General features: G+C 43.8%; 9 protein-coding genes across 9 annotated transcripts; 2 read left to right on the top strand and 7 right to left on the bottom strand.

The window, feature by feature from the left end:
- Positions 1–2,741: 2,741 nt before the first annotated feature.
- On the bottom strand, positions 2,742–5,020 carry P175DRAFT_0483055 (uncharacterized protein; the record flags this gene model as incomplete). Its single annotated transcript, XM_040895517.1, has 9 exons — positions 2,742–3,080; positions 3,138–3,619; positions 3,679–4,043; positions 4,111–4,189; positions 4,244–4,384; positions 4,456–4,488; positions 4,545–4,584; positions 4,651–4,778; positions 4,841–5,020. The coding sequence occupies 9 exons, from the start codon at positions 5,018–5,020 to the stop codon at positions 2,960–2,962; spliced, it is 1,569 nt and encodes a 522-aa protein (XP_040750937.1). The 3' UTR covers positions 2,742–2,959.
- Positions 5,021–6,585: 1,565 nt separating this feature from the next.
- On the top strand, positions 6,586–8,154 carry P175DRAFT_0483054 (cytochrome P450; the record flags this gene model as incomplete). Its single annotated transcript, XM_040895516.1, has 3 exons — positions 6,586–7,303; positions 7,368–7,732; positions 7,808–8,154. The coding sequence occupies 3 exons, from the start codon at positions 6,586–6,588 to the stop codon at positions 7,862–7,864; spliced, it is 1,140 nt and encodes a 379-aa protein (XP_040750936.1). The 3' UTR covers positions 7,865–8,154.
- P175DRAFT_0550006 (uncharacterized protein) lies at positions 7,739–10,782 on the bottom strand (the record flags this gene model as incomplete). The annotated part of the gene is made up of 6 exons (XM_040900432.1): positions 7,739–8,596; positions 8,662–8,900; positions 8,972–9,394; positions 9,461–9,777; positions 9,814–10,597; positions 10,654–10,782. The coding sequence occupies 6 exons, from the start codon at positions 10,780–10,782 to the stop codon at positions 8,065–8,067; spliced, it is 2,424 nt and encodes an 807-aa protein (XP_040750935.1). The 3' UTR covers positions 7,739–8,064.
- A 347-nt stretch (positions 10,783–11,129) lies between these two features.
- P175DRAFT_0517790 (putative glycerol dehydrogenase) lies at positions 11,130–12,497 on the bottom strand. Its single transcript, XM_040899007.1, has 3 exons — positions 12,301–12,497; positions 11,490–12,164; positions 11,130–11,389 (listed from the first exon to the last, which is right to left on the bottom strand). The coding sequence occupies exons 1-3, from the start codon at positions 12,356–12,358 to the stop codon at positions 11,175–11,177; spliced, it is 948 nt and encodes a 315-aa protein (XP_040750934.1). The 5' UTR covers positions 12,359–12,497; the 3' UTR covers positions 11,130–11,174.
- On the bottom strand, positions 12,415–12,933 carry P175DRAFT_0533981 (uncharacterized protein; the record flags this gene model as incomplete). Its single annotated transcript, XM_040900101.1, has 1 exon — positions 12,415–12,933. The coding sequence occupies one exon, from the start codon at positions 12,931–12,933 to the stop codon at positions 12,415–12,417; it is 519 nt and encodes a 172-aa protein (XP_040750933.1).
- A 105-nt stretch (positions 12,934–13,038) lies between these two features.
- P175DRAFT_0525101 (NAD(P)-dependent alcohol dehydrogenase) lies at positions 13,039–14,317 on the top strand. Its single transcript, XM_040899404.1, has 2 exons — positions 13,039–13,109; positions 13,172–14,317. Exons 1-2 carry the CDS (start codon positions 13,080–13,082, stop codon positions 14,237–14,239), a joined length of 1,098 nt encoding a protein of 365 aa, XP_040750932.1. The 5' UTR covers positions 13,039–13,079; the 3' UTR covers positions 14,240–14,317.
- A 450-nt stretch (positions 14,318–14,767) lies between these two features.
- Positions 14,768–15,935, bottom strand: P175DRAFT_0559094 (alpha/beta hydrolase; the record flags this gene model as incomplete). Its single annotated transcript, XM_040900890.1, has 3 exons — positions 14,768–15,331; positions 15,403–15,807; positions 15,867–15,935. 3 exons carry the CDS (start codon positions 15,933–15,935, stop codon positions 14,768–14,770), a joined length of 1,038 nt encoding a protein of 345 aa, XP_040750931.1.
- A 582-nt stretch (positions 15,936–16,517) lies between these two features.
- P175DRAFT_0440385 (uncharacterized protein) lies at positions 16,518–17,538 on the bottom strand (the record flags this gene model as incomplete). The annotated part of the gene is made up of 2 exons (XM_040894015.1): positions 16,518–16,681; positions 16,740–17,538. 2 exons carry the CDS (start codon positions 17,536–17,538, stop codon positions 16,518–16,520), a joined length of 963 nt encoding a protein of 320 aa, XP_040750930.1.
- Positions 17,539–18,191: 653 nt separating this feature from the next.
- Positions 18,192–20,923, bottom strand: P175DRAFT_0503068 (uncharacterized protein). Its single transcript, XM_040897543.1, has 9 exons — positions 20,477–20,923; positions 20,247–20,374; positions 20,148–20,187; positions 20,063–20,095; positions 19,876–20,016; positions 19,748–19,826; positions 19,327–19,691; positions 18,792–19,273; positions 18,192–18,739 (listed from the first exon to the last, which is right to left on the bottom strand). The coding sequence occupies exons 1-9, from the start codon at positions 20,654–20,656 to the stop codon at positions 18,610–18,612; spliced, it is 1,578 nt and encodes a 525-aa protein (XP_040750929.1). The 5' UTR covers positions 20,657–20,923; the 3' UTR covers positions 18,192–18,609.
- Positions 20,924–21,082: the final 159 nt, after the last annotated feature.

The following is a 21,082-nucleotide window of genomic DNA, read 5'->3' as shown; positions in this document are numbered from 1 at the left end:
GTAGGAGTAATAGTAATAATAAGATTAATAGGAATTATAAGAATTTAGGTAGTAGGAGTTAGCTTTAAAATAGATTAGGGAGACTAGAAATTCTTTATAGATAAGGATAGAATAATACTTATATAATAATAGTAGTAGTTTTCTAAATTTTATAAGTAATTAATAAAGTTATAATATTATAATAAGGCCTTAAAGTATATTAATATTTTTTAAAGTTTTTAACTAATAACTTATTTTAAAATTATAAATAAAATATCTTTATTTATATTTCTTTCTAATATAAGATATTAAAATTTAGTAAAAAAAATACTAAACTTATAATAGATTTATTAAAGATAGAATAGGTTAATATAAATATTAATTTTTAAATTTAGATTTTTAAAAGCTTTTTCTAGAATTTCTAAAATCTTAATATAATTACTTAATTTATAGATTTTATTTTAAATATATAGTAAGATTTAGATATATAAAGTTTCTTTAAGATAACTAGTTATATAAGTTATTCTACTATTTAGGGTTAGAAAATAGTTAAAGTTTATAGTTATCTTCTAGTAGATTTAAGAAGTAAAGTATCTTAGATTACTTTATTAGTTATTAAACTTATTAAAGTTAGGAAGTTATTTAGAGATTTAAGTAGTAGGAATAAATATAGTAAGAGTAATAGTAATAGTAAAAAGAGTAATAATATTAGTATCTTTTTTAAAAGAAAATAGTAATTAAAAAAATATATTATTTTAAATAAATACTTTAAATAATTTTTATTAGATTTCTTTAGTTTATATCTTCTAGTACTTAATTATATTATCTTTCTATTAAATATAATTAAGAAGGTTAGTAATAATAAAGTATAAAATAAATAATTTATAAAGTTCTTTTATAATAGTAATAAAGAACTAGTATATTTTAGTAATATATTATCTTAATTTATTAGAAATATTATATAAGAGAGTTTCTATACCTTTAAGTAGTATAGGTAGTAAGGCAGGTATAATAGTAATAATTAATTCCTAGTAGAGAGGAGCTATATAATATCAGGGGATAAAGTTAGATTTAGATATTTATTAACTAGGAGCTAACTAGATAGAATAGTAGAATAATAAGTATTAGGTAATAGACAGGACATAGCTTGAAGAGCTATAATAGGATTAAGGACAATGTGGCTTAAATACAGGAATAAGGGCGGACAGTCAAGGCAGAATCTAACTAGATAGGTACTACGGCTTCGCACCGTGACAGAGAGGTTCTATTAATATAAATATAAATAATTAAAGTTATTTACTTATAATTCCTATCTTATAGGCATTACTTAAGCCCTTCTCTAGCTATATATTTCTACTTTAAGAAGATCCTAAGACCTTTAACTAGTATTTTAATAAAAAATTCTTTCTTATCTATATTATAGATATTCTCTAACTATAGCTTATATTATTATATCTTCTAGCTTAATAATTTAAAATATAGAATATATTTATATATAAAATTAGCTTATTTTTATATAGTATTAATAGCTATTATATAGATTAAGATAAGATTATCTTAATAATACTTTATAAAGTACCTAGACTAGTATTTTCTAAACTTTTTACTAGTAATTTCCTTTATAAAATTCTAAAGTATCTTATAAGATATAAAGAGGCCTTGCTTAGTAAGTTTATTAATATAGTTTATTAATTCTTTTTTATATTAGTTAGTAAGAACTTACTATTACTTATATTAGTAGTCTTTAAAGTGCTATACCTTATAGTAGTATCTTAATAATATTATCTAATTAATACTAAACTCTTTTACAATCTTAGTATAATTAATTAAATCACTAATCTTTAATAAGTTAATTGCTTCTATCATGGCTTCAATTAAACCTATATTAGTTAAGATATAAGTTGTTGAAAATTATCAAAAAAACAGTTGGTGAGGGGAAATCAGGCGTCAGGTGGGACCGGGCGTCAGGTGATCACCGACTGTAATCGACTTGGTATGCACGGTATCTAGCGATGATTGCTGGTAATTCGAGATTATGGTCCACCTGTAGGTCATCGAACCTCCATTCTGCCCATGATGGTGAATGCTTGCAAATTGCATGTAGGAAGTCTAGAGCCGCACGTTGATTCATGTTGGAGTGCTGGAATCAGTGAATACAAATAGCACTGCCATTAAGCGAATAGCGACACGTGACTACCCTGTGTATTTAGGCCACCGTTTCCTTCCAAACCTCCATGCTTCTTCCAAGCATCTCTCCATCTCCTAGTTATACCTAATTGAATCCATTTCGGTCACCTTTCTACTGTCATAATTTGACAACCTCTCATCATAAAATAGGGGTAAGAAGTGTGGAATCTAACTACATAGTACATAGCAAAGTGGTGGTTGACCGAAAAATTCGGTTCCTAAAGTGGCAAATGCAGTTGCGAGCGGTATCAAAAGGTTGATATAATATCACAGATGAGTTTGTGGCTGCTGATATTATACTTATTATATTATGTAGTTGATAGAGGTTTTCATTTATTTTAATATATGGCTGCAAACTTCTGGCAGGTCTTCAGACTGTGCTATCTTGAAGTAACAAGCACTTGCAGTAGTAGTGGCAAAGTAATTACAGAGTATCAAGTGGTTGAATTTCATGCTCGAACACAGGTTTATTTACAGAAGATAATTATAAATAACTCTATACGCTCATAGGAAGGAGGTACGGAGTAGAGATAAGCTCATCGTGGGTAGAACCCCTACCCTCGCCGAGGGTTAATCCGTTCCGGGTTTCCACCCACGCCGAGCTTATCTCTACCCAGTGAATATCAAGTCTTATATTAGGGAAGATGATAGGAGATCGGCTTGCTAGTGAGATACAAACTAGGTGGTTTCGTGTATTGAAGACTCCGTACTCATAACTATCCCGTGAGGACCCAACTTGGACATCTTCCAGCCAGGATTTGGAAATATTCCAGTCGATTACTTAGGGTACTGCTTAATTTGGGCTCATTCCCTCCAGGTGTATCAAGGGCCCGATGTAGTGCTTCTTCCCCCAAATGAAATAGAGAATTGTCGCCAGAATCAAGGTACCGCCTACAATCGCGGAGCCATAATTCCTATAAAAGGGTCAGCAAAAGGAGGTCTTCTCCATCAAGGGGGGTCCGGAAACGTACATGTTTGAAGCAGTTATTGGCTTTGTAGTTGGGAATAACATGACAATAAATATCAGCAAATCGATCAGAATTCCCATGATGTTGAAAAAATATCTCTTAGACCCTAGAGACCATTCTCCGTACTTGATGTTGTTCCGTTTGCGGAAAATTAGCTGAAGGGCGATGGGAAGCATGTAACTCGACACCTGGAGCGTAACAACGCCACTTGCGATGCAATAGTATGCAGTAGCATTGCCCACGTAAATGACTGCAATTGAAATCTCAAGGGCAACCGCAAGACAGACGGCGTTGAATGGCGCGTTCCATTTTGGATGGATCTGAGCAAAGAATTCACCGAAGGGGAGGATGTTGTCTCTTGCCAGCGCCATGATGACTCTAGAAACAGAGCCAACGCTGTCAATGGAAGAAGTAAATGCCACAATAACAATACTCGCCGAGAGCCCGATCGCCGCAGCGGTAGAGCCTGTCGAGTTAATCACGATCTAGAATTGAGTGTATCAGCTTTCATCACATAGGCAACTAGGGAAGAGTCTTCTCTTACCAATGCTAAAGGATTGAGGGACACAATTGGACTCTGGAGGAGCTCCGCCGGATCACCCATGCAGAAGGCAAGAGCCAACACGAAAACCAATCCAATAAGTGCGGTTCCGACAATACCCCAACACATAGATCGTGGGACGTCCAAGCCAGGTTTTTTCGTCTCTTCGGAATATCGAGCTGGCATATCAATTGCAAGAAATCCGAATGCACCAGGAAGCATGCCGATGAAAAAGGCCATTGTGTCACTATTCCACCCCGTGTTGTCTTGAATAGACCAAAAGACATCACGTGCACTGTTCTTGTTTTTAGTCGTAATAAGAAGTGTTATGATGATGGCAAAGAATCCAAGAATATGAAAAATCATTCCTAAATGATACACGGTGTTAGCATAACTGAGTTACCAGGGCAAAATGCTCATATCCAGGAGGAATACCAAAGATTGAAACATAGTGGATTATTCGAGGTGCCATGCCGTTGACGGTGAGAGTGAAGATGGAAATGAAAAGAAACATCTATGCCATTAGCCTAGGAATGATCTGAAGCTGTATGTATGCAACTTGACTTACTACATATACATGCCATCTTTCGGCAACATAATCGGGATGAGTAATGGCGACCATAGATTGAGTCTGCATACAGCACGCGTACACAGCGCCAATTGATGAAAGGGTAGTCATTAAAAGAAGAACCCATGCAGAGTACCAACCCTGTTTCGAGGAAATAAAGTCAATTTATTTCTTGCATTCCCAAGACACAATCATGTAGCATATAAACTTACCAGAATTTTGCGGTATTTAGGTGGGGATAGAGCCTAACAGATCAGTTTCACTGACAAAAAGAGCTGCAATATTGGGCTAGAGAACATACTACAGTCCAATGGGATTGTCCGGCAGAGGTGGGCCATATACTGGAAGAAATATGAGATTCAAATGTCCAATACAGTGCCTGATAAAACTCGATGAGGAGAACGTACCTTGCAAATTCAGCAAGCGAGCATGAAACAAAAATCGCCGCAATGGCAGAAATTATATAACCCCATACCAGGACAGTTGGGCCGCCTCCAATACAAACTTGATAAAGAGACGTAATGATTGATTCCCACTACCGAGATGGAAGCCTGTTATTAGCAATGACTAGAGAAGAGGAACCTATTTTTCACGTACACCAGCACTTGCAGCGATGACCATGGAGAGGAGAGTGAGGAGATTAAAGCGACGTTTCAAGGTGGCAGGCTGAGATGATTCCTGATTTTTGGAGGAATCTAGCTCCTCTAAAATTTCCGGATATGGGCTCTTGATATCATCCTGCACCAGGGAGCTCTTGTCGAGCAGTTCGGTTGGCATAATGGGCGTCAATTGAGTGGAAAAGGCTGATAATGTAGTGAATGGGTTGTGTTTTGCCAAACAAGATCCCGACTATATGCATATATTTTATATTCAGCAGCACCACTCCTCACATACAGATAACTCTACAGGCAGATAGTTAAGCCGATTTACCCCGCATTTTTGTTATCCAACCTCGATACTGATAGACCAAAAGAATCTGAAAGCTAGAAAGAAACTAGAGGTTATTGGTCCACTTGAAAATGGCACCTATCTACAACCAACCCCCCCGCAGATATGTCCCTGGATTCTATACCCGGGAAGTCTCATTTTTAGGATTTCGCATTTTCCGGGACAGCTATCTTTCAATTTATGGAATACAAGGAGACTCTCTTTGTGACCTCGCACCCTTTCTAGTGTACCTCTAATACCCGAGACAGCTCTGCAAACTTCGGTTTCAGGAGAAAGAAGCCAACTATTTGCCGGGCCTTTCCCGGAATGAAGTATACAACCGGTCATTTGCTACTTAGATAGCCAACAGCAGCATGTTAAAGGATAAGCTTGAATACTGAGAGGGCTTACTGATAACAGTTTTCATTATCTTTAACTAGTGTTCTACCCTCGGATGTTTAATGATATGCCTATCTGGAATCCGGAGGTTTGGATTCGGGATCCGAATCGGAAGATCGACAAAGGTTATTTGCGGGACGTGGAGGGGTTGGTTGCTCATGGCATTGCCCGGAGGTTCGATCTTAAAGAGAAGAGATCTCAAATGTTCTTCGTTTGTTACTAGGTGTCTCTGAATCCTCATGTCCTTGACAAAAGATAACATCTATCAACCCACCATGGTAACCATCTCAAACACGACCCTCCCTCCTGAGTACTTTTGGTCTGGGAGGACTCTCGACACCATAACCGGAGTTGACAAAACCCGGGAAATACTATTCTCGATTTCTATTGTGTTGTGCATTGCTCTGGTTTGGCTGTCGGCGCGGCCTAAGCTCAAAGTGCCTATCTTGCTGTCAGACACGATCAAGTCAAAAAAACAACGGGTTCACGAATATGCCGTCCGATCCAGGGAACTGATGTCTCAGGGCTACAGAGAGGTTCAAACCCACAAATTCATGATATAGATTTATGACATACTAACTAACTAATTGGGATCAGTTCCCCAACCAAGTTTTTGGTATCGATACCAAAGACGGTTAGTATATATCAAATCCCCATATCCAGTTCAATTCTAATGGCACCGAAATCGTAACTAAAGTACAAGATGCAAACAGGGACCAAAGTTGTTATTCCACTGAGCTTTCTAGATAATTTGAAAAGCCACCCTCATCTGAGCTTCAAAGCATGTATTGATAATGTGAGCATTGACCAACCGAGTGCAATCAATACGATGCTTACCCTTGACCAGGACATGCTACTTGAATATACGCTTCTTGGGGGCCCACCGGAATATGTCATTCACGCCATTAGGGGTTCTCTGACCCCAAGTCTTCGTAAGTGAGAGACAGGAAGTTTGACAGGAAAAGAGAGAAGCTCATGCAGAAAACATAGCCCAATATATTCCGATCCTTCATCGGATGATTAAATCGACCCAAATAAAAACACTAGGCACATATAAAGGTGAGGGAATCTTATGCAAGCGCCAGCATATCTTCCCCGTGTGTGAAAAATATACTGACGTTTCTGGGATAGATTGGACGCCTGTGGAAATATACAATTCTGTTCTACAAGTAGTTGGACCCTGTTCGGCCCGCGCCTTCCACGGGGATATCCCGAGTCAAAACCCCGAGTGGCTGGAGGTTACTACTGGGTACGTGGTGACGGTATTCGACTCCATCAAAGCACTGAAAAAATGGCCACCTTACTTGCGACCGATCGCCAACCGCCTACTGCCGTACCGTGCGAAAATTGATCACCAGTGGGCAAAGGCCCGAAAGATTCTGGCAGCATCACTGAAGCAAAAGGCCTCACTGGGTGGTAAAGCCATCAATGAGCCGCCGTCTTTATTCGATCATTTGACATCGGAAAAGTCCCCCGCTAGCAAAGAGAGCATAGATAAACAGCTAATTTACCAGATGACGCTGGTTGCTGTTGGCACCATGTCTACTTTCTCGACTGTCGTGCAGTGTATCTATGATCTTGCCGGGTTCCCTGACTTTATCGCCGGTCTTCGTGAGGAAGCGCTCAGTTGCCCACGGGACGAAGATGGGCTTTTCGATAAAGATTCTCTGAATAGCCTGAAAAAGCTGGACAGCTTCATCAAAGAGAGCCTGAGACTCTCGTCTGGAGATCTGAGTAAGATTATTACTTCCGTCAGACTAGTATCGATGCTTGATCCCTACTAACTTTTTCGATCCAGCCACTTTCCACCGTGCAGCAACAGCAGATTTGACCCTTCCCGACGGAACTTTTATCCCCAAAGGCACAAAGATAGAAACCAACACGTGTGCCATCCATGCTGATAACACGAAGTTTGAAAACGCAACATCGTTTGACGGACTGAGATTCTACAAGTACCGCCAAAAGCCTGCACAAGAGCACAAGCACACGCTTGTCGCCGTTACCCCTAACGATCTGGCATTTGGGTTCGGGAAACATGCCTGCCCTGGCCGCTATTTTAGCCAAATAGTCATTAAGATCTTTCTGGCTGAATTCCTGATCAACTACGACGTGAAATGTTTACCAGGACAATCAAGGCCAAAAAATTTGGAATTTGAAGCCATGGTAATATTTTTTTTTTTTTTTTTTTTTTTTTTTTTCATTCTTACAGAGAAGGTATTAATGAACCATCTTCGACAGGTTGATCCGGACCCTGAGGCAAAGGTGATGCTCAAAAGCATAAACACGCACTCTTGATGACAACTAATCACCCAGAAATACTTGGTTGCTCGTAAGTTGAGCCTGAAGGCGAGGAATCAATTTCCTGACCTTTGTACGGGGGTGTCGCGTTGAAGATCCCAGTCCACAAACTGAGCACAGCAAGAAAGGAGTGTGAATGATGAAAATGGACAATCAACGATATTTGGTATCCAGCATTGATCCTTATTAAGTCATATTCATATACATAGCCAGTCTGGAATCTCCAGTTCCACACATAGGGAGGGATCTATTCCCAACCCTAGAGCTGTGGCCCCATCTGTGAATTCAGCAAATGTATCGACATTCACCATTTGTTCCTCCATTAAAGAATAGTTGTTAAGCCCATGTAGCATGGTGGTTTGCTCAGAATTCCCAGGAATATTGACTGATATTTGATTTGAATGCTGTGGTGCCAAGTCATCGGAGTTTGAGAGCGTATCTGCCAGAGATTCCAAGGGCTCGGAAGAGGCCATATCCATATCCCTGGGTGTATCCATGATCTGTGTACGAGAATGTCTGCTGTAGATTAAGTTTTCGGCAAAATTGGAATAAATGTTGAGCAACGAATTGCACAGTCTCTCAATCGTCAAAATCGAAAGTAATGTCTTGGACATGCCTTTTAAACGCTCGGCAACATCTTGAATTAATCTGAGATCTAGCGCATCAAACGTTGCCACCACGTTTCGGAAAAGAAAGAATATTGGACGGAGAGTAAAAAGAGGAATTAACCTGTATCGAACGTAAAACATGTCAGTTCAAATGCTTCGGACCGGGATCGGAGTAGTGAGACAAACCAGGCAAGAGAGCAGGAGCACTTCGCGCCATGCTCTGGGAGCTGGGATGCTAGGTCCAGTAATGATTTAAGGATGGATAAGCAGCTCCGAGAGTGTTTCAAACATTCTTCATGCGTTTGTTGCTCCCCATTCGATGCGAGTCTGCTGATAGACGTCATCATGGAGAAATACATGAATTCTACCCCAGTCCATTCAAAATGAAGATAGGGATCTTGCAAGACTGCCTCGGAGTTGCGAAACTATATTTATTTTTGCAACGGGCTTTCAGTAAAATGCTAAGACAGGATATATGGTATTCTGATTCACTGACCTTCTCAGCCTTGCGCATGACCTGTCGAAGTCGCGATGCCTGTGATCTGATTTTTCCTGTATTTATTTCTTCCGCCTGGCCACTGTGGTTCATAACTGTGGTTTCACGAATGATTGAGTCTTGAATCTGGGCTATCTCAACCATAGTAAGCAGCATGGCATGGTCTGGCTGTTCCGTTTTGAGCAGCGAAATGTCCAGGTCTATATTAGCCAATGACGCCGGTTGGTTGACATTTGCGGACAGAGCCCTGTCGAAAACAAAGCATTTCATCATATTTATCCGCATGTAGAAGATATCCTGCTTGGATAAATGATGCTGCAGGTCAGTGTTAGATGGCCCGCTCAAAAGCGCACAGACTCGACAGGCAATAGTGTTGAGTTGCCAGCACCTTTGCATATAGCCCATTTCTTGCATCGTCATCGCCTAGGAAATTCCGAACAATTTAGATTACATATGCATAGTTACTCGAGGCGTAAGGGAAACACTTACAGCTGACAGCAAGGACTGTAAAAGGCACGGGTCGGGGCGAGGCTTCATTTCAAGGTGGTTCAATGCCTCAATGATGGTTTTCTGATACTTCTTTTTCGAGCCACAAATGAGGCTTTTGAAATAGGAACTAATATCCTCGGATTCCAAAGCAGTCAAAAAGTTGTAAGCCGTAAAGTTCACGCAAATGATGAACTGGATCAATTTTTGCCCGTGAACTTTGCACTCGAGCAGGGCGTGCGTCATTTGCTCAAAACTTTCCAGTGAGCCATTGAGATTGATCCCGACATAGTAAGAGCTGCCTTGAGTTTTGGTTGAGTCTAGACGATGAAGTCAGAATGGCCCAGTAAACAAACCAGAAGCAAATATCTGCTGTTGAAGTAACAGTAATGCAGTGACTATGTTGGGGCTCGTACAGGTTAAGATGAGAAGTATGATTTCAGGCGACGGATACATCGATGATTGATAGAAAGCTGAGAAAGAACATGGGCGCTTTTCTTTGCCTTTCCATTGTGACGCCGGCATACGTTTTGCTAGGTTGAGCGCCAGCATGAGAAGATTAGACTTCCCTAGATCTATCGTGGACTCGATGATACCCTTACTGGGACCCAGATATCTCTGCAGGTCCATGTCCGCAAACATTTTATCGCGGGGTGCGAGGTCTTGATTAGCAACTGGGCAGGAGCCATTAACACTCTGTATGGAGTTGTCCAGTTCAGAAGTTTGGACTTGTTCGACATTCGGATCATGGCCTGTTGACAAATTTACCACCTCAGACCCGGACTCGTTCAGCCAGGGTATATCTTCAACGTCCGGGACGGCTTCAATATCAGCGCTAGATGTTGTGCTCATGCTTCCTACTATCCCAGTCGGGGATCCAGTGTCACTGAGCCGGGTCTGGAATTGTCCACTAGAATCATCATGGCGACCAGTCACTGACTTCGACCAATGTCTTTCCATCAGAGGTCTTGTAGGGCTCCTATGTTCTTCCTCCGAAGCCACGATCGTCTCCCGCGGTTCCTGCTGCTGCTGCTGCTGCTGCTGCTGCCTTCTGTGCCCAAACTTCCGGCGACGATGACGATGACATTCTCTCTGGGCGGCAATACAGTTGGCACAAGCGATCTCGCGGTCGCATCTAATCTATGGCTCATTAGTCTCAGTCCAGTGGAAATCATCAGCGTTTGGGATGAGAATACCTTTTTCGTGTGGCAATAATCGCACTGTTGCTGGTGTTTTAGCAAGTATGACTTGAAAGCCCAAATGATCAGGGAGCTCACCGCAGGCAACGGACGGGGCAGTCGCACCCGGGTGGATTTTGGTCTCATTATAAGAGGCAGACGATACCGCGAATAGACAAATACTCGAGGTTAAGACAAAGCTCCTGTTTTGAACAGATGCAGTTCATAGACAGGTAGGGCTATCTAGGCTCCTGGACGCCTGGGCCGCAGTGGAGGAGACCCGGTTTATCGAGAAATACTTTCGACCAGGCGCCGTCTTACGCATTTGAACTTCGCCATGGACTTTCTATTGGCCAAAACCACTGAAGGACTGCGGATCCCACTGTTCCGAGATAAGGAAGCGGCTCGAGCCCGAAGACCTTTGAGCCTTTACGAGTGTCTAGCTGGTCATGGGGGGTACAGAATAGGCATTCACTCAGTTTATTTCTCTCGCACCCTATATAACTACTTTCTGGGGTTGCTCGGAGTAAGAAATTCATCTAGACGCCATTTGGCATGCTTCGCCCATCAGGTTGGTCTGGAAAGCCTAGTTTAACACCATAAGGTGGGTAGACATATCTTTTTTGGTCGCCGCTATTGGCCACATAGTTATCCAGAGCCTTCACATCCTCGGAATTGAGATCAATGATCTTTAGGTTTTCCTCAATGCGCGATTTCGTTACGGATTTGGCGAGCGGAGTGGTGCCTCGAGCAACTAAAGTGATCCCGACATTAGTATAATCTAAGCATTACACGGTCTTGACTGAGAAAGACTGTGTAGCAGAAACGAGGGGAATTTATAAAGGAGCACATACCATGCCAGCTCAACAAAACCGTTGCGGGACTGACTCCGTTCTGCTGAGCGATTCGCTGGACGTGCTCATTTTGAAATAACGGGCTGCCAGTGCTGCCGAATGGACTGTAAGCTGCGATATGGATGCCTTTCTGATTGGCAAAGTCTACAACCTCCTGTTGTGGCAGCTGGGGGTGATTTTCGATCTGGTTCATGGCCGGAATAACCTTGGCGTGTTTGAGCAGCTGCTCCAGGTACGGCTTGCTATAATTCGAAACCCCAATTGCCTTGGTCTTCCCGGTCTCTAGCAGCCTTTCCATGGACCTCCAGGTTTCAACATGATCGTGATCCCAGAGAACATCGCGGCTCCCATCAGGTAACTTGGGAAATTTGTCGTCGTTTCCATTTGGATTCACACCAATAGGCCAATGTACGAGATAAAGATCGACATAATCCAGACCAAGGGCCTTGAGGGACTTGTCTAGGCCAACTTCTGCACGCGTAGAGTATGAATTCCATAGTTTTGTAATCACAAAGATGTCCTCGCGTTTGATGCCCGAGTCGAAGGCAGCCTGGAGCCCCTTTCCCACTTCATGTTCATTGTCGTAGCAGTAAGCCGTATCGATGAGTTTGTAGCCAGACTTCAAGGCAATCTCCACTGCTTTCTCAACCTCCCCTTTCTGCGCTTGCCATGTACCTAGGGAGAATAATCAGCCGTGGGAATATATGTATGCGATTTGAGCTAAGCCCCAAGTTTGGCTAGTCAGGTTTTTATCTTCACGACAGTCTTAAATTCATTCAGTCGGAGAAAATGGACAGTAGTAGATACATACCAAATCCAACGGCCGGGATTTCCTGGCCAGTATTCAGCTTGAAGGAGGCGGGCGCCATTATGATGGTATGTTTCGTATCAGGATATTTGCTTTTTTCTAAATCTTGGATGACGCTTAGGAGCCATGCGCTTTACGACCCAATTTATGGATGAACATGGTGACTGCATAACGGTGCAGAGCTGTACGTTCCGGTCCCGGACACGGCACCAACTGCGCCGAAAGACAAGCCAAGCGGGTGTGCTTGATTTTCTGGTGTGCACGCTTAACCATGAGTATTTCTTGCATGATCATGCGGATAAGGAATCCGACTACTGAATGATTCATGATAGGCCGATTGGCGGGGAATCCGGAGAACCCCACATTTGTGGAATCCGACGCGGAATGCACATTGCGGGGAAAGTCCAAATTGGCACTGCCGGCAGGATATTGATTCAATTCATGTGCATCTCCCCCGGCTTGCTTGCTCAAGGCTTCCAAACCACTTCCGACGGTTTCCAGTCTATAATCATGCGTAGCGGGAGCCGCCGGCCCAAACAGCACATAACGACCCGTCCAATGGTTTGTGGAGGAGACGACTTTCGAAATCGCCTTCTTCAAGCTTGAGTGAACAAGAGGATGTTGGCATCTGGGCATCTGGGTAGGATGGAACATCAGCTGCAGCTGCCCTTTGCTTAAGTCTCCTTCTTTTTTTTTTTTTTTTTTTTTTTTTTTTCCCACCTTTAGCCCTCCGCCCAGGTACATTCCAATCTAGTGATTGACGCCTAATCGAAGTCGAAATCATGGCTTTAAATGACTGCAAATCAGTCAGTGTAAGAAACAACATCGCCTTTTGTCCCTTACATATACTGATCTTGATCATCTTACCACCCAGAATCTCTCATTCGTTCTTCATAAACCATACAAAGTCACCTTTGAGGAACGCCCGGTCCCATCCATCAGCGACCCTCACGATGTACTGGTGGCTGTGAGATACACCGGGATTTGCGGCTCCGATGTGCATTACTATACCGATGGCGCGATCGGGAAACGCATTGTCAAAGACCCAATGGTACTAGGCCATGAATCATCGGGCACTGTGGTGGAGGTGGGATCCAAGGTCACTTCTTTAAGGCCCGGAGACCAGATTGCATTAGAGCCCGGGTATCCCTGCCGACGATGCGAGCCATGCCTAGGTGGACATTATAACCTGTGCCCCGACATGAAGTTTGCTGCAACCCCTCCCGGCGATGGGACTTTGACAGGCTTCTGGATAGCCCCCGCAGACTTTTGCTACAAGCTGCCAGGTTCGGTCTCACTCCAGGAGGGTGCCCTGATAGAGCCCCTCGCAGTCGCAGTCCACATTGTGCGACAAGCTGCCGTGTCCCCCGGCCAATCTGTGGTTGTGATGGGCGCGGGTCCCGTAGGACTTCTTTGCGCGGCCGTTGCTAAGGCCTTTGGGGCGTCTACGATTTGTTCTGTGGACATCATCGAGTCCAAGCTTCAGTTTGCCAAGGACTTTGCCAGTACACACTCATATATTGCCCAGCCCGTCGGCCCAGAAGAAAATGCCGAGAATATTAAAACGCTTCTCGGATTGCCCAACGGTGCTGACGTGGTTATTGATGCCAGTGGTGCGGCGACGAGCATCCAAACCAGCCTGCATACTGTCCGCATGGGTGGTACATTTGTGCAAGGTGGCATGGGAAAGCCCGATATCAACTTTCCTATCATGGCCCTCTGCAAGAAGGAGGTTACTGCTAAGGGTTCATACCGTTACTGCAGCGGCGATTACAAACTGGCAGTTGACCTAGTAGGAAGTAGGAAAATCGATGTTGGGAAAATGATTGATGGCGTTTTACCATTCAAAGATGCTGAACTTGCCTTCAAAAGAGTGATGCAAGGACAATCCATTAAAGTTTTGATCGCTGGTCCTAATGAACAGTTGGAAGGAGATATATGAGATATTATCACTTGTCATTAGGGAAAGTAAATTTTATAAAATGCAAAGCCATTAGCTAAATGATGATCTGGAGATAAGATACTATATGATTTTGTATTCCTTTTGCGGCCACGAAGCAACCTTGAGCTAGATATAAAGCTATTTAGGCTGGTTTACCTTCTCAGAGATACCCTCACCCCCTTACCGTACATCATCGTAACCGAAGAATTCGGAGTGCAGAGCGAAGTAAAACAAATCAGGTGTAAGTTTATAGTTCAAATATTGAACTCCGCTCCACATCTTAACCCTAGTCCCGGATTTTGATGTCAATTAGAAATTGAATTTGTATATCTGGTGGCTACATGGAAAGATTCAGGGAGGTAAGGATCACGGCGTCGAGCCTCATACTTTATGTGCGAAAGGTCAACATCGTAGGTTCCAATGTATTGTAAATTCAGATCATATATACAAGTGAGCTTACTATCAACCCCCCATTTTCAGATCGCTAATGGTGGTCATCATGCTGTATGCCCTGTTTCAACTATGGATTTATTTTGCAGACTCTTTGAGAAGCCAGCCTAACCCTTGATTGACGTCACTGTAGAATTTCCGAGTCGAGGAATGGGTTGGGAAGTTGACCCAGAAAACGTGTGGAAGCCCGGGGTATATATCGACTTTTGTCGGTGTGTTGTGTTCCTCGCGAAGGATCCGCTCATAGATCAAGGCTTCGTCTCTCAAAATGTCGCCACCGCAGATTTGGAAATATGTCGGAGGCAGTCCCGCATGGCCGGATGGCCAGTTGAATGGATTGTAAATGTGCGAGGTCAAGTCGGGCTGGAGCGCCTCTAGATATACCGCGTTGGCTGCAGCACTTAGAGTCATGCCCTCCTTATTCTGCTCTCGACTCCGGTATAGATCCTTGTAAGTCTCGGGTACGGCTTCCGGTACAACAAGACCGACAACGTTAAGGTATAACCCCGTTAGTGGAGGTGAGAGGTTCTGATCGCGGGCCCAGTGGGAGAGAGTTGCAGTCATATGCGCTCCAGCTGATGTACCACCCAGAATAAATCCTTTAGAGAGGTTGCCACCAAGGGTACCAGCGTTAGACGCGATCTTGGAAAGGTTCGTCAGCATACTTATCGATTGTAACTATTAGATGGGGAACGGAATGTGGTCTTCCTCACCCAGCGAATGGCGTCCCAACAATCCTCGAATGGGGTTGGATACTTGTATTCCGGGGCCAATCGATACTCCAAGCTGATGGAGATGCAGCCATATGACCTTGTCGCGTCGATGCAGGGGATGGCTTCCATTTCCGCTGATCCAAGACAAAATCCACCACCGTGAATAATTGCTACAACAGCACATCCGTCAACGGGGATTTCCAATGGTTTGTACACTAATGCCCGTGCCTGATATCCATCACGGAAGGGGATCAAAATTTCCTGGCATGAAATTTCTCCTTTGACACGCTCAAAGTAGGCATCCGAATCTTCCTTATATTGGCCTGCCCACCGCTTGCGAGTGATTGGCATCGCAGCAACTGTGTTCTCTTTGAAATACTTTGAGGCCACCTTTTGTTTCAGCATCTGTTCGAATCGAATCAGCACTAGTAGCCAGAATCATTTGATCGTTGGGTGTTTTCTACCTCTTCGAGCTCACGGTCCGGCTCACTCCACTCGGACCAGGTATTAGGGTCATTCATAAGTGGTGCCATCTTCTTTGTTTTGGAATTTGTTTCCAGGATCCAGTTGCAATAGGTACCAGGAGATTTAAAATTGTCAACGATGGTCTACGACAATAAGGGGAGGGCCCGATGCTGAGTTTAATATGACCAAATACAAATATAAAAGGAACCCCAAAATTTCCCCAGAGAGATAAATCAACTGTAGGACTTGACGTATTTTCCGAACTTCTTGATTGCGGACTCCGCCGGAAGTATAGAGATCCGGCCAGTCTGAAGTGATCATGTTGAAGTGGGGAACTTTACATATTGTAGATAACCCTAACTTGGTAGAAACTCTAGAGATCCTGAGTAGAGAGTATAATAGACAATATACTCATTGGAAGCAAGAACTTATTGGGTTTCTATTCTCTTTGCCCTCTATAGCTGGGAAATACAATCCCACGCTGCACTTGGTCAAGATTCAACCCTATTTTAATCTTCTAATATTTCTTTTGCTTCTCGAAAAGTTTCTCAAAGTTGAATGCTTTAGGGGGCTAATAAAATGAAATGAATAAAAACTTTATTGTATGCCGAATATATCTGACTATTTGAAATACCCCATAGTGCTGACACTCATGAGAGAATTGCCTCTTGGAGTATTTTCTTCAGCTCTGCGCCGTCCTTGAGAAAAATCCTCAGGCTCTCTGAAATCTTGTCGAACGCCATCGCATCATTGAATAGATCGAAGCGGAAACTGGGCTCATCCGTGAGATATTGGGAGCGAGAAATATCCCGAGCTCCTGGACATACTAACATTAGCTCACTTTGCTCCAGGCCAGGAAAATATTTACCTACCAGTACCCGCAACCAGTCTCTGTCGGACAGGATAATCGGCCGTTTGAAGCTCTTCCAGAAGTGCCGTGTTGATCGTCATGAATCCGACGCCAGCAAGATGCACACATTCGTCAATGTTGCGCAAGCTTGCTGCCATAATCTCGGTTTTGATGTCGCAGGCCGTATAGTAATGGAAAATTTCCGTGACCAGTTGGACGCCGGGGTCTTTGACTCCCGAGTAGTCACGTCCGGGGAAATTCTTCTGCCACCAGTCCATTGAACGACCGACAAAGGGAGAAATAATTGTAGCCCCGGCTTCAGCAGCGAGCTTGGCTTGGACCATGGAGAAAATAAGCGTCATGTTGCAGTGGATCCCTTCTGCCTCTAGAATGCGACAGGCTTGAAAGCCCTCCCAGGTAGACGCAATCTTAATTAGGATCCTTGCTTTGGAAATCCCAAGTCCCTCGTAAAGATGCACGATTTGTCGCGCCATTTCAACGGTCTTCTGGGCATCGAATGAGTGTACAGCATCGACCTCGGTAGAGACTCGTCCGGGTATACAGTTCAGAATCTGGGAGCCAAAGCCAACAAGGAGGTGAAGAAGAGCAGCTTCAACCTGCGCATCGATGGCTGATGAGATTGATTTCCCATGCCGGGCAGCATCGTCAATAATGCTCTTGAACTGTGCCTGCTTTGCAGCATTGAGAATATGGGACGGATTTGTTGTTCCATCCTGAGGGGCGAATCTCTTCAAGATACTGAAGTCGCCAGTGTCAGCAACAACAGTGGTATAGCGTCTTAATTGGTCGAGGGTGGTCATTTCGATTGCTCTTCGATATCTGATTTGGAATTTTTTACCAATAAAATCCCGGAACAACCACTGCACTCAACTTTGAGATTATGAATAAATTCCAGAATACGTAGGAGTATCAGCTAGAGAAGGAAAGCAGCCGCTCTACAGATCAACCGGCGGCAGCCAGACTCCTCCGGCGTCTCGGTACCTACTATGGTCATTGCGGAATCCTGACAGCCGGGTTTTCATGTCACTGGAAGTTTGAGATATGTAGGGGTTGGATAAATCCGACGGGATCCGGACAACACGCTGCCCCGGCAGGTTACAGGTCTTGAAAAGTTCACGCGCCAGCCCAGCACCTTAACTTTTAAATATAGGACTCTTTTAATAAAGAGGAGAATAATAAGAGGATATCGGGTAGGGTTCCCTAGCATCGTGGTATGTATATAGTATTTCTGCGGCGGCCTAGTGCACCCCCTAATATGGCTGACCTGTATACTCGGAAAATTTGCAATAAATGTTTACTATTGGCTACTGTAGCTAAGAAAGAAAGGGTGAGCCATGGGACAAGGAGGCCAATGCATCTTCCCCCTATTCTTGCAGTTCCGTAGATAGTTGAATGTATGTATGGAGTACATCATGCAGGAATTCTGTTCCCTATATGCTGTATCAAAGGATCCCTCATATTTTATTTGCACAAAGAAAGTAATTGGCTCCATTCATTAATATACATAGTATCTCCAATTATGCATGATTGTTGGGCGGATATCATCTGCGTCAAGGACTTGAAGGCTCGATGTCTCACTGCCGTCGGCTTATTTGGTTCGACGTGTGCATGGTAACTAGCCGTGACAATATTAAAGCAAGTCGCGGATGAACCGTAAAAGACTCGAGTGAAGATGCAACCTCCTGAAGACAGAAAGGTCTTTATTCGAGTTCCTCTAACAGACTACGTAGATTGATCTTGGTCTCTCTTAAAATTTCTTTGAAAAAGACATTTAATAGCTTGAAACTGGTATTCATGTCAATCTTGGTTCCTTCAGAGATCAAGTTTGAGCGGAGCTATAAAACAGTCACTCATAGAGAATAAGAGACTTCTTAGGCCTTTACTGGCGTTTCAAGACCCTGCAAGTCAAAAAGCGGACCGAAATAATTGCGACGACCCCATGTGAAGTACATTACAGTCGATGCAATAAATACTGCCCCGATAATTAAACTTGCGTAGTTCCTATTTTTGTTAGTGGACCATATCCTATGTCACTCCTCGTGGTGGAACTTACATATTCTCTGCAGTGGCGGGCATTTGAGTCGGAAATGTCATGATGCAGCACAGGAAGATATATATAATAATTGCGATCCCATTGATAGGGTACCGTAGCCTTCCGAGATTCCAGGGGCCGTATTTGATGCCCATCTTCTTGCTAAAGAAGAAGTTCAGAATGACCGGTGCCGTGTAACTTACCACTTGCATCACAACAGTACCGCTTGCAATTCCATAGTATGCTGTGCTATTTCCCACGTAGATGGCCGCGATCGATAGTAATAAAAAACATGCTAAAAGAACAGCATAGATGGGTGTGTTCCAGCGCGGGGAGACTTTGGAAAGCACTTCGCTAAAGGGCAGGGCACGGTCGCGTGCCTGGGCCATAATAATGCGAGAAATGCCGCCAACAGCATCAATAGACGCCGTAAAGGAGACCGCTATAACAGTGCAGCTTAAAATAATAGCAGCGGCTTTTGAGCCGGTGCTTTGAAGAATGATCTAGACCATCACATAAGTAAATGTTATGATGTGCTAGTTTTGGGAAAACTCACCAACGCCAACGGACTCAGCGAGATGGTAGGATTTTGTAATAACTCCTGTGTGTCACCCATGCAGAATGCAAGAGTCAGAACAAATGGGATCCCAATCAAGACAGATCCCATAATTCCCCAGAACATAGAGCGGGAGACATCGGTATTCGGGTGTTTGGTCTCCTCAGAGTACCTTGCTGGCGCGTCGATGGCCAAGAAGCCGTATGCACCTGGCAGCATTCCGATGAAAAATGCCATAGCATTATTATTCCAGCCGGTGAAATCCTGAATTGAGCCAAAAACAACCTTGGCCGAGTTCTTATTCTTCGTAGTCACTAGCAAAGTGATCATGATTGCAAAGAACCCAAGCACGTGTACAACAAGGCCTTTTAAGTGTCAGTGGACCTATTTCCTCCTAGAGTTATTGCCTTGTTAAACTTACCGAATACGGAAAAGTGATGGATCAATCGTGGCTCAAAGATGTTGATCACGGCAGCTATGACGAGAACGGCAATAAATATCTCCTTGGATCAGTTGTGATTCCTAGCTTCGGCACGGACCGATTCTCACCATGTATGTATGCCAGCGCTCAGCAACGTAGTCCGGATTCGAAATCGAAACGCAAGCTTGGAGGGACATGGCGGATGCATAGGTAGCGCCGACCGAGGCCAATACCGTCATAAAGAGAAGAATCCAAGCGGCGTACCAGCCCTAAAATTTTGAGTCAATGTCATTTGAATTTGAGTCGATGACTTACAACAACTCTCCTATACTTTGGCGGGGTGAGTGCCTGCAAATTCCATTAGCGCCCAATACACCTCAAAAGATAGCTGGTAACTTACCACTGTCCAGTGGGATTGCCCTGCCGCAGATGGCCAAATACTATAAGCATGGTCAGGGTCGAACAGCGGGCATGAAAGGCCAAAAGGGATGGAGCAGACCTAGCAAATTCGGCCAGGGAAAGGGAGATGCAAATCGCACCAACGGCGGAAATCACATAACCCCATACAAGAACTGTCGGGCCGCCGCCAATGAGGACCTGATAGAGGGATACAACAATGGATTCCCACTTGAAATGGTATTAGCATATCTGTTTCCTCGTAGGTATATCTTTAGGGCAGGCTTTGGAAGGTATCCACTGGAACGGCGGAAGATATATCTTGAAACTTACCCCGGCATTGATTGCGATGAATATAGAAACAAGGGTAGTGAAGTTGTAGCGCTTGTTGAGCGTGACTGCTCTTTCATCGTCCCCTGGACCCGTGGTCTCCAAAGTACTCGTTACTTCCGGGTCTTTCGAACAACTTCCAGCGCGTGTGGGGGGGATTGACTTGGAGGATGACATGGACATTATTATAGAGTGAGTTAGTTGGGCTCACCGGTGACATGGAAGAAAGAATATTGCAAGAAAGGATACGGCGACTAATGAGGAACGGCGAGTGACAGTCAGGGACGCAGTCTTGGGTGACCAAATAGAGGATGATGATGATATATATTATATGCGCGTCGTACTTGGTGATGCATGGCGCCCTAATAAACTCAGTTAGCCTGAGATGTTCGAATACGAGTGGCTGAAAAGTGGGAGAGATAGGAAGAACAATAAGCCTGAAGCTTTCTGGCTGGCAAGGGCTCACGTGGTGTATCGAAAATCCGGGGATTCGCTTCTTATCGCGGCTCCCGTATCTATTTGATACGAACGTCTTGTCTACACCACCACCACCACCAGAACTGTCAAACTCTACCCATCAACCAAAGGATCCTGATCCAGTATGTCATT

This window comes from Aspergillus ochraceoroseus, assembly GCF_002846915.1.
Source record: "Aspergillus ochraceoroseus IBT 24754 chromosome Unknown P175scaffold_6, whole genome shotgun sequence".
NCBI classification, from domain to species: Eukaryota; Fungi; Ascomycota; class Eurotiomycetes; order Eurotiales; family Aspergillaceae; genus Aspergillus; species Aspergillus ochraceoroseus.
Note: the sequence above shows the minus strand (reverse complement) of the source record. Positions and strands in the feature narration are given on the sequence as shown.

What these genes read in the sequence shown, in the direction of transcription:
- P175DRAFT_0517790 (XM_040899007.1), bottom strand. Translation starts at nt 12,358, where the DNA reads ATGGCGCCCGCCTCCTTCAAGCTGAATACTGGCCAGGAAATCCCGGCC. An exon ending in AATCCCGGCCGTTGGATTTG is followed by an intron (nt 12,165 to 12,300) that starts GTATGTATCTAC and finishes TATTCTCCCTAG; the next exon opens with GTACATGGCAAGCGCAGAAA. An exon ending in GGTTTTGTTGAGCTGGCATG is followed by an intron (nt 11,390 to 11,489) that starts GTATGTGCTCCT and finishes GGATCACTTTAG; the next exon opens with TTGCTCGAGGCACCACTCCG.
- P175DRAFT_0525101 (XM_040899404.1), top strand. Translation starts at nt 13,080, where the DNA reads ATGGCTTTAAATGACTGCAAATCAGTCAGT. An exon ending in ATGACTGCAAATCAGTCAGT is followed by an intron (nt 13,110 to 13,171) that starts GTAAGAAACAAC and finishes CTTACCACCCAG; the next exon opens with AATCTCTCATTCGTTCTTCA.
- P175DRAFT_0503068 (XM_040897543.1), bottom strand. Translation starts at nt 20,656, where the DNA reads ATGTCCATGTCATCCTCCAAGTCAATCCCCCCCACACGCGCTGGAAGT. An exon ending in GGCAATCCCACTGGACAGTG is followed by an intron (nt 20,096 to 20,147) that starts GTAAGTTACCAG and finishes TGGAATTTGCAG; the next exon opens with GCACTCACCCCGCCAAAGTA. An exon ending in CAAAGTATAGGAGAGTTGTT is followed by an intron (nt 20,017 to 20,062) that starts GTAAGTCATCGA and finishes TCAAAATTTTAG; the next exon opens with GGCTGGTACGCCGCTTGGAT.